The following is a 10,253-nucleotide window of genomic DNA, read 5'->3' as shown; positions in this document are numbered from 1 at the left end:
CGTGACTGAAGAAGTCACTTGGATGAGTTATGTTCAGCTGAACATAACTCATCCAAGTGACTTCTTCAGTCAGCTGAACATAACTCATCCAAGTGACTTCTTCAGTCACGCTATGTCCAGATGAACAGAATCAACTTTTTGGGACATAACTTTATTATTATTCTGTGTCCCAGGCATAGCTTTCTGTTCACTATGCAGTGCAGTTATGCCACTCAGCTTGATATCCAACCCTGAATCCAACATACTGTAGCTCTGCTATGTGCCGCAAACTCAGCCTGCCTTCTTAAAAAACTGGGGGGAAATGAGACTAAATTAAATGTAGCAAGGTCGTTGGAAACATTGTGATGGTATTATAAAGTAAATGAATTCCATTAGACTTTGGTACTTCCTTTATCACATGATGGCACTTAAAACAAATAGTATGTGATTGGTCTGCAAGCCCTGAGGGGACCATGTTCCCGTGGTGGATGTCACTGAATATATTTAATGTTAGCTGTGCATAGCAATTTCCTGAGTGCTGAAACAGCTTTATTTTGATGTTAAAGCTTTGTCAGTGGTTTACTAAGCGAGTTTTCATGTCTTTAGCATTTTTCAATGCATGTCTATTAGAAAAGTTGCAAGCTGGCAGCACATTATTGCCCTATGTATAGTTAGAGCAACTCCAATTCCTCCAACACTTATCAACTGCCAGATATATCCTCACTTTATCTTCCAGAGGGTTTTCATTTAAGTTTATCCGAACTACAGATCTAGTAATCGCCCCACATTTGTTACTTCTTTAGCTTCCAGACTTTTTTTTTGCAATTTTTGTGCTCTTGAAGAATAGTTTTCTAGTCTTTCTGAAGGTCTTTCAAAGTTTTTCTTTTGACATTAGCTGCTTTTTCATTCATTTTCAGTCCTTTTTGTTCACTGAAGCCTCATCAGAAATGGTCTCAGTGGAAGGGTGGCTGTCAAGAAAGCATTCTGAAGAAAGGGAAACATGGAGGAGAGACTGTCGGATTATACAAGAAATAGACTGAAAATCAGTTGCAACAGGTCTCAGAGAGTGATTAATCCAAGTGGGAAATTTGTGGTTCAAGACATCTTTGATGTGTTAGGATAGCGAGGGACAACACTGAGTGTCTTCGGCCATCTATATGGCATGGTGGGGGTTCTGTCTAATTGGTAACAGCTTCATTTTTCAGCATGATAATGATCCCAAATACTGCCAGTGCTGTAAAAGCATATCAGCATAGAAAAACACACACTGGTTCGCAGTCAAACACAATGGCCTCCGCAGAGCTTGCAGTGTGTGCTTTCTTCTTTGAATGTCCTTTAAGAAGCTTGGAGAACTATATCTGAAGGCTACTTAAAGAAATGACGAGAAAGCTGCCTAAGAGAGCTCAGACTGTGTTGAAGAATGGAAGCGATCGTACCAAATACTGATTTTCAATCTCTGCACCTACTTTATATTTTCCAAATATATAAAGAAATTAGTGGCGGCTTAGGACTTTTGCACAGCACTGTACATGCCTAAATGCAGTGAGTTGCAGTTATCCGACTGGGTAACAGGTATGCCTAATAAAAGTGTTTGCCTTTTATTTATTTATTTGCTTTTTTCATTAAGTTCATTCTCATTTTTTTTACATAATAACTCTAAAAGTGCCCGCTAGGTAAATGTTTGCCTGTTTTGAAATGAACACAGATTCATTCTGAGCTACTGTAATAACACCGGGCCAAGGGAGATGGTGTTGGGCAAGTGAAGTAGTAGTGGCAGCGGTCTAAATTTAGTCGCCCTCTGCTTGTGAACTAAATACCAATGACAACAGACAAACTGACACCCACCCACCCACCCACTCATTCAGTCACTCACAGGCTGCAGCCCCCACTTGCTGCCCTCCCCAACACAAGCCTCAGTAACGGGGAGCGTGAGCGCCCACACGGGTCACACTACCCGGTCTGACCTCACCTTTCTTTCCCCGAGGAGACAGGCACAACTTGAGACAACCCCCTGAGGGTCCTTCAGGACAGGTAAGCCATCGCTTGGGCTTCTCCACAGGTGTGCTGTCCATGTCTAACGTGACACTTGCACTTTTAATCAAGCATGACTCTCTCTGCCACCTACACTCAGTCCCTCTGTATTTTACTGTTGGTGTGATAGCTTGCTTTTATATTTATTTTTTTATTTTTTTAATGAACACATACATGAAAATGTATGTCTTTTTTCTGTATTAATTTAATTGTATATATGGGATATGTCCTGATTTATTTAAAGCGAATGTACCTCAAATACAAAGCTATAAATAGCATATATATATATCTACACAACAGCGTATTGGAGGTAAAGCATTTTGCAACCTTGTCTGTTATCAACTGATTTCTAAGTGATGGTAATTTGAAGACTTGCTGTGAAATGCTCGTTGGTTCTTTGAGAAATTGTTCTTTGCTTTGTGAAAAGCATTTTGGATTCTAATAAAACACTCGTGTTCTCCGACACCTCGGTGTAAACTTTCCGATTTGCTCTCTAATCTGCTGTCTCACATGTTCGATGTGACAACTTGGGTAATTTCAAACATATCGATTCTGAGACGCCCCTGACACTGCTGGTTGCCATATCTGCAGAGCATGTGCTTGGCGTTTAACAGCCCAAGGTTATTTAAAGGGAAGTGCTAACTTTGCCCTTTTCACTGCCTTGATAAATTCTATCTGCTTCGGTGGGATTTTGTGCGTGTTGTGGGTGTTTGATGACTAACATGCAGCTGCCTTGCTTTTGTCTTTGATTGTACATTTGAACAGATTGTACTGATGTGCACTGTCTCCTGTGACTTTTTGCCTCACCCCAATCTCCCCAATGGCAGCCATGTCACAGTTCTCCACCATGACAACCAGAGAGAGGAAAATGCAGGCAGCAGCAATCTGCAGGGAGGTTCAAGCCCAAGAAGGTAGCTGTATCGTTTCCTCTTCACTTGCATGTTTTCCTGATCCCTCTGACCTCCCACATTCTGTTCTTACCTTCTTCATTAAACATGTAAACAAAGACAATTAGTTAACAACACCATAAGTTACAGTACAGATCTGTTAGCCTTACTGTCAAATTCTCCAAAATTTACTTTATAAAAGGCATGAGCCCATCATTTTCTAGCAAAACAGTTGCCAACCTTCCCCTCTATGATCCTATAAATAAGCAAATGACTACTTTTATGGCTCATAGTAACTAATCCTTTGTCGTTCTCCTTTGAACACGCTATTTCAGGGCGTGGACAACTGTGCGCCTTGGGGATGGGGAGGGTCTGAAGGCTACTGACAGCTGAAAGATATTCTGGCAAATTATGTGTCTCACGCTTGAATATAGGTCGATGACATCTCCATGATCAGCATGCAGTAGCTAACATGCGGAGCAAACCATAAAACAAGCACTGAATATGAGCTGATTACGAGGGAAGATAATTCCTCGTTCATCATACTGGCAGGAATGCTAAGTCAGCAGCCATGTACAGGATTTTTTCTTTTGTGCAGGGAGGTTTTTTTTTTCCTGTATGGATTTAATTTGATTCAGCATAGGTGGGAGTATAGGAATCGTGAAAATACATTTGTCTTGTCAGAAGTCTGATTCAAGCACTGAATAAACACAAGTTGTTTAGTGTCTTGTTTTGTTTCCTTCTGTTCAGATATAGAAATGGATCTGGGAAAGAAGATGAGTGTGCCTAAGGACATAATGCTGGAGGAGCTGTCTTTCGCCTCCAACCGGGGCTCCCGTCTCTTCAAAATGCGTCAGAGACGATCAGAAAAATACACTTTTGAGAGCATCCAGAACCAAAACAACACACAGCTGAATGTAAGAAGAACTGTGGTCTAAATTATTATCTTAAAGAAATCTTTAGATATTGGGGAAAAAAAATCTTCTTTTTCAACAATAGGTCCCAAAATCGAGTCCTTGTTCATGTTTGCGTAGGAACTACAGTTAAAGCTGCAGGCAGTAGCAGGCTACCTTATCAGGAAGATTTGCTAGCCAGTTACCTTGACTCTCTCAAAAGATAAAAACTAATTAAATCAAACAAACTGACTAACCAGACGAACCAATCACCCTAATCTAACCAACTAAGCTAATCAACCCAACGCAACACAAACAAACAATCAATCAACCCAACTAACCCAAACACCAACCAAACTAATCAAATTAACCAACACAACCAACCCAACAATAAACCCCCCAAAAATCTGTCCTCTACAACTTTATAATCCACATTTCATATCTTCTTTGTTTGAACTGTACCAGTTTAAGATCACTGCAACATAACAGCATGTAAATCCCATACGTAGCTGTTAATGGATACTTTAAAGCATTAATGTGGCCACTGTAGCTCACATTAAACAATAATGTGAGTCAGATATTTTAATTAAAAGGCCCCAGAAAGGATAAAGATCACAAACACACTGTTGAGGTCCAGTTCAGTCACCAAGATGAAGTCTAAAGATGGCTACCAGCCTGGTGCTGACCAGTTACTGCTTTTAATCATGCAGAACTTAAACTTTTGATACAAACCCAAGCTGTCTTTTGTAATAGGTTGGAGACATGTTCATCTCTGGTCTAAAGCTGAGCATTTACTTACTGGAGTCTATGGGGATTCAGTCACTTGTGGAGGCAGTTCTTGGCATCTCTAACGGTCAATTCTTTAGCACCCAAGGTTGCAATCTTTAAATCTTTTAACCACCTAATTCCTGATAAGACAGCAAATAAGCAGATAATCTCATTAAACTGCACAACTAATCATTGAAATGCACATAAATTTATGATCATTTGTAGGGATAAAGATTAAGAGGGTACCGTAAGAATTCCACATTGCTAGCGTGCATATTTTTCATGCCCGATTATCCCTTTCCTAATTCATCTTCTTTCACCAAAACATGAAAAACATTCCACCTTACATCCTGACAAAGTATAAGCACTTCGAGTGTTTATATTGCTTGTGCCACAGTGTATCTGTAGCACAAGTCGTGCAGTTGGTCATAAGTGGTTTTATTAATGTTCCTTTGTGTATGGATGGGCAACACGCCAAGTTAGCATTTTCTTTTCTCAGCGGTACCATTCGCTGATCTGGTCACACAAAGAAGTTCATGTCTCACAGCGCACAGCAAAATCAAGTAAAGCCAGGTTTCTCTCTGTTATATCTAATTAATTAGGATCCGTAGTTATGTCCTCTTTAATTTAGTTGTGTGGTTCCCTTGTGTACTTTTCAATGCCCCCCTTAAGTCCACAGATAAAATAATTATTATGCTCAAGAGAAGTTTTTCCCCTCATCTTTGATGTATGAAGGACTTAGATATCTCGGTTTGTTTATTGCTCTGGGCAATAGAAGGATTTTGTTTCAAGTTGTCAACATTTCCTGAGGAAATCCTCGAGTAAATCATCATAAATATCTTTCAGAGGGGATGAAAAGCCGGGTGCTGGGGCTGCAGTACATTTCATCTCAGTCCAGAGAATAGTATTTCGAATGTAGAGGGCAAATGGACAGACAACTGGACAAACAGATAGCTCCTTTGTTTAAGGAAAACGTGGAAAATTGAAGATCTGTTATGTGCTTATCATGTGATATCGCTGCAATGAAGATACAACTGATTTACTGTTTAGATTTATGACTTCTAAACTGAGGAAACTTTGATATGCATGTCATGGTTATCCATTTTTATGTCATATTAACCTCAAAGATGGCAAGATGTTTGCTGCTTGTTTCTCCTGTTACCAAGTAACCAAACAAATGCTGTCGAAAATGTTCCAAAAATCGTGTGAAACGTTGATATGAATTGTCAGGAATCAACTGATTGATAAATGGTTTCAAACCTTTTTTGTGGGCCCGAATGACCTCTTTGATCTTTCTTGTAGAGCATTGCCATCTTCCAAACTGAGACTGGGAATACCACTGACAGCCACAGCGGCCAGAACAACGTAGGTGTTGACCAGCCACCGAAAGTGACATGTGACACAACAACTATGGAAATGGTGCCAGATCCCACCCGCATTGCTCCGGGTAGGTAAAGCTGTGTGATACAGTGCACTGAAAAAACTTTCCAAGGACTCAAAATCATACAGCAGTGATATACTACTGACTTATATTCAGCTGTTCCTATCCATTTAACCTGTTTGCGTTAATTGTGTTGTACTAAACTTTGGTCTTTTTGCTGTATGATGAATGCTAAGTACAGCTCCCAGCAGAGTGACTGCGCACATGTGCTCTGCACAAAGTACTAGATGTGCCGTGTTTTGATATGGATTCAACTGTTTCTCGTTGTTTGTACTCAAGCAGGCTTTGATCGTGCAGGAAAACAATTTTCTTCTTTGCCTGGAATCTGCTGGCCTCGGGCTAAATATGATTACACATTTCTGTTCTCCCTCTCTGAGCCTGACTCCTTTATTTATTTCTATATATTCATCCTACTCCCTTCTCTCATGTCTACTCCTTTTATTCAACCGTCCTTATTGCAATCAGCTCTTACCATCATTCTAAAATTCGTTGAGTTTTACTCACGGAAACCGTTTCCTGTTTGGCTCTTGTGCTGCTGATACCATCAGCTGTGCACTCACATCCTCCCTCATGTCCTAATTTTGCTCAGCTGACACAAAACCATGATTTAAGGATGACCGTGTTGACACTAGGGTGGGGTGCTATTTGTGGACCGGACACAGACCCCAGGGTATGTGAATGAAGTCAGTCCAACTGTAGCAGAAATCCGGCCAAAGTGCATCAGGTATCAAATGGGAATTATGTTTAAAATAGCCCACTCATCCACTTACTGTAGGAGTGCATGCCAGGCAATAGTCATATACAGTAAGCCCATTTCAACTTCACAAAAAGTTATTTTTGTGCCATTTTTCAACAATGGAAAAAGGAATAAGCAAACGTGCCTTTAGTTATCAGGCCACTTGGACACTAATTAAGCCAACTGCTGTTTTTTTTTTTCACATTTCCTTTTTGGTTTAGTTCCTTCTTTTATCCCTGCATGAAACTGGGGTGTAATCATCCTTTCCCACGAAAGTATCAGCTTAGCCAAACGTCCAACCACAGGAATAATATCCCATGGCCTCAGAAACATTTTTACACAGTGTTTTGTCATAGATTATTCCCCCCCTACCAAAAAAATCTGTAAACTTCCCCATAGGTCTGTTTGGTTTCTCCTGCTTCCTCCTCAGGGCAAAACATAAACTCAGGAAGGGGGAATTGTTCATTGTGAGGGGTTAGGACGTGACACAGCGGCCCGTGTTATGTAACGCCGAGCTTGCAAGCCCCCCTGAGTGAAGCGCTGGGTTTGAAGGATAGTACTTTCGATTGGACTCTCCCATCAACACACACAGTGTATGTGGGGAGACATACATGCAGGCATGCATCCACACACCCACACGCACAAACACGGGGAAGCTGTGCCTTTATTCTGTTTGGCTGTGAACTTTAATGAGAAAAAAAGGAGCTAAAGAAGAAAGACAGGACACTTAGACTGCTGTTAAATTAGGTACACATTTGTAACAAAATACAGATGAAGATATTTTTTTTTAAATGTCACTTTCCTTTAGTCTGAAATGACCTGATCTCTTTGTTCTTTTGTATTTACATGCAGTCAAACTAAAAGACAAACCAAAATCAGTTAAAAGTTTAACAGTTACAGACGGTGGAAAGGGGAAACGTTTTTTCACTTCTGAACTCAAGTTTTCTTCAGATCTGCGATGAAAGTGAAGGATCTGCTTTCTTTGGACAGTACGTTCGCTGGTGGCTGTTGAAGAAGTCTTTTGAACTGACTCTCACAAAGTTCTGGTTTGCGAACCGTGTGGAAAAAGCCAACACCTGGTCTTTATTTGACATAGAAAAACAGAAAAGCCCCACATGCCTTCACTGCCAGTGTTGTATAATTTATCCAGGGTATGGAGGTCCTTTGAAAGACATCCCTCCGGAGAAGTTCAACAGTACAGCTGTGCCAAAGTCCTACCACTCACCCTGGGAGCAGGCCATCATCAATGACCCTGCCTTGGCTGACACTCTCATCACCCGCATGCCAGAGCTGGCACCTCAACAAGACCTGCCAGGGTACAAAAGCTTCAACAGGTAATTCCCAAATAGGTCAGATGTGTCAAATATAAGGCCCGAGGGCCAGAATCATCCTTTCAAATGTAAAAGAGGGCATATATTTTGGAGTTTTAAATGACGTTTTACAGATTTTCCTACTGATAAAGGCCTCACCCATGGCCATTCATACTAGATCAAAATAATCATGTAAAAGATAGCCCTGAGATTAAATGCACAGTTAAACTTCTTTGCACGAACTTGAATCAAAGCAGACCTTATGTGGCCCACGATGTAAAATAAGTCTGACATCCCTGAAACAGGTGAACAAATGGAAACACAAATGGAAATTAGGAGTTAAAAGTGAAGTTATAACAATAAAACATTTAAATATATAACTGTTGAGGGTGTGTTTTACTATTTATGAATGTAAATCGCATCCATTCAAAAGTCTAACTCTCTATGAATTATACATTCTTGCTTTAATATAGCATGAATGCAAGTGGTGAGTGAGCAAAGAAAATACTGTCCTTCACCTCATTCGTTGCACAGTGTTTCTCACACTCAGCAACTGTATCTTAGAAATGTCCCCGGGTCAATGTCTTTGCTTGGCTTTAATTAATTGCATCACTTCAAATGTCACTTCAAGTTTCTCTCATTAGCACATGTTGTCTGCTGTTAACACCGTGGCTTTGTCATCTCCAGGGTGGCAACCCCTTTCGGTGGTTTCAGCAAAGCACCCAGGCCTGCTCCTGTCAAGACCCTTCAGGTAGAAATCCTCCCAGAGCTCCCGGAGCTCCAAGGGGACACCCTGGTAATTCGACCCTCCTTCAACAGAGCTGCTCTGGGGTGGGTGTCTACGGGTGGTCCAGTCCCCCTCCCTAATGTTTCTGTCGAGAATGCGCTCATCCCTGAGTCAGAAGACCTTTGAACCCGTGTTGAAGTCACACAGAGATGCTGTCTACTTAGTTGCTTAACCTGAGGTTGTTGTTTGTGGAGTGATGCTGGAGTCAGAACAGAGCATCCTGTTGGGTGTTGCTGGTTCAAGTTAGCGTGTATGTAGCACCCTTTGGTCTTTCCACTGATGTTAACTGTTGCACTGCAGGGAATAATTTAAAAAAATCACTGTGTACATTAGACAGGCACACTACTGAAAACTGTTGTATATTGATTTTCATAAACAGATTTTATCTCACATTTTTGCTCAATAAAGTGGCGTACAATGATCAAAAATCCAATCAGAATTTTTGATTTTCCTTTTAATTGGTTTCAAAAGAAAGGGAAAAAATTGCACATTTCTGTTTTGGGAAAGGGAACAGAATGCAATATGTATGTGTGCGATACGGGTTGGTATGAGCTAGCTCCAGTGAAGGACGGTGCATTTTTGTGCCATAGTCCTATGCAAATTTCTCAGTTATCATAGTGTGTGAGAGGCCAGAGATCCATGTGAGCCAGTGTAACGTGCCTCAAGGTTACACTGCCTGACAAATCAAATCTGCTTCAGCGATATGAGCGACTTGACTGATGTGTCTCTCACCTTTTGGCTATGCCAAGCAGAAGAAAGATTGACGTTTGATAAGCTGTGGCCGCTGTCTTTCTGTTTACTACCACAACAGCCTATTTTGGAAGGCACCCCAGCTACAACAAGCTTAAGCAGCCATATTTATTCCCCGATACCATACATGTTACATTTGGGGCGAATAGATATTGTGCAGTTATCTTATGGTTATTCAGAGAGATAAATTAATAAAATAAAATAGAAATTAAAGAAATTATTGGAATTTTGTTCATGTATACTCAAGCACCATCTCTTCATACAATGTTTTTTTGCTTAAAGCAGCTAGTATAGTAGCATACTGTCAGGCTAACTTTTAGCTAGCATGCTAACTTTGTACTAAGTGTTTCTATTAATCTGTTTAAAATTATATCTTTCGGCACTTTGTCACTAGTAGCATGTGACAAAAACAAACAGCTGATTCCCATTTCTTTAGTTGAATCTATTTAAGAAATGATAGTTTGACTGACAGTTTGGCAGGCACAAAATACTTTTTTCACCAACAATGTGATTCCTGATGAGCTATTGACCAAAATCCTGAGATAGCTGTCAATGGTGTGCAGTGTGTCCTTAAAAAATTTGAGGAAACTTGATGGAAGACAAAAGAACTATTGGCAGAACTGAAAGGCTATCTACTGAAGATAAACAGTATCTGAAAGAAATGTGCTTTA

The 10,253-nt window shown here is 40.5% G+C and overlaps 1 protein-coding gene across 2 annotated transcripts; it reads left to right on the top strand.

Moving 5' to 3' along the window:
- Positions 1-118: 118 nt before the first annotated feature.
- myoz2a (myozenin 2a) lies at positions 119-9,265 on the top strand. Of its 2 annotated transcripts, XM_085451438.1 has the most exons (6): positions 119-2,010; positions 2,838-2,921; positions 3,648-3,814; positions 5,861-6,005; positions 7,886-8,069; positions 8,733-9,265. In XM_085451438.1, exons 2-6 carry the CDS (start codon positions 2,840-2,842, stop codon positions 8,956-8,958), a joined length of 804 nt encoding a protein of 267 aa, XP_085307564.1. In that variant the 5' UTR covers positions 119-2,010; positions 2,838-2,839; the 3' UTR covers positions 8,959-9,265. The 2 variants fall into 2 exon arrangements, with proteins under 2 accessions (XP_085307564.1, XP_085307563.1); XM_085451437.1 differs by lacking the exon at positions 119-2,010 and having other exon boundaries at positions 2,021-2,921.
- Positions 9,266-10,253: the final 988 nt, after the last annotated feature.

The sequence above is a fragment of the Copadichromis virginalis genome, linkage group LG3 (genome assembly GCF_057382275.1).
Source record: "Copadichromis virginalis isolate Kocher_CV1m ecotype Utaka linkage group LG3, C_Virginalis_male_GT1.1, whole genome shotgun sequence".
Lineage (NCBI taxonomy): Eukaryota > Metazoa > Chordata > Actinopteri > Cichliformes > Cichlidae > Copadichromis > Copadichromis virginalis.
Note: the sequence above shows the minus strand (reverse complement) of the source record. Positions and strands in the feature narration are given on the sequence as shown.

Excerpts from the sequence above, each read along its gene's own strand:
- myoz2a (XM_085451437.1), top strand. The coding sequence starts at position 2,831 with ATGGCAGCCATGTCACAGTTCTCCACCATGACAACCAGAGAGAGGAAA. Across the intron at positions 2,922-3,647 it reads GGAGGTTCAAGCCCAAGAAG|ATATAGAAATGGATCTGGGA; the intron begins GTAGCTGTATCG and ends CCTTCTGTTCAG. Across the intron at positions 6,006-7,885 it reads TCCCACCCGCATTGCTCCGG|GGTATGGAGGTCCTTTGAAA; the intron begins GTAGGTAAAGCT and ends TAATTTATCCAG.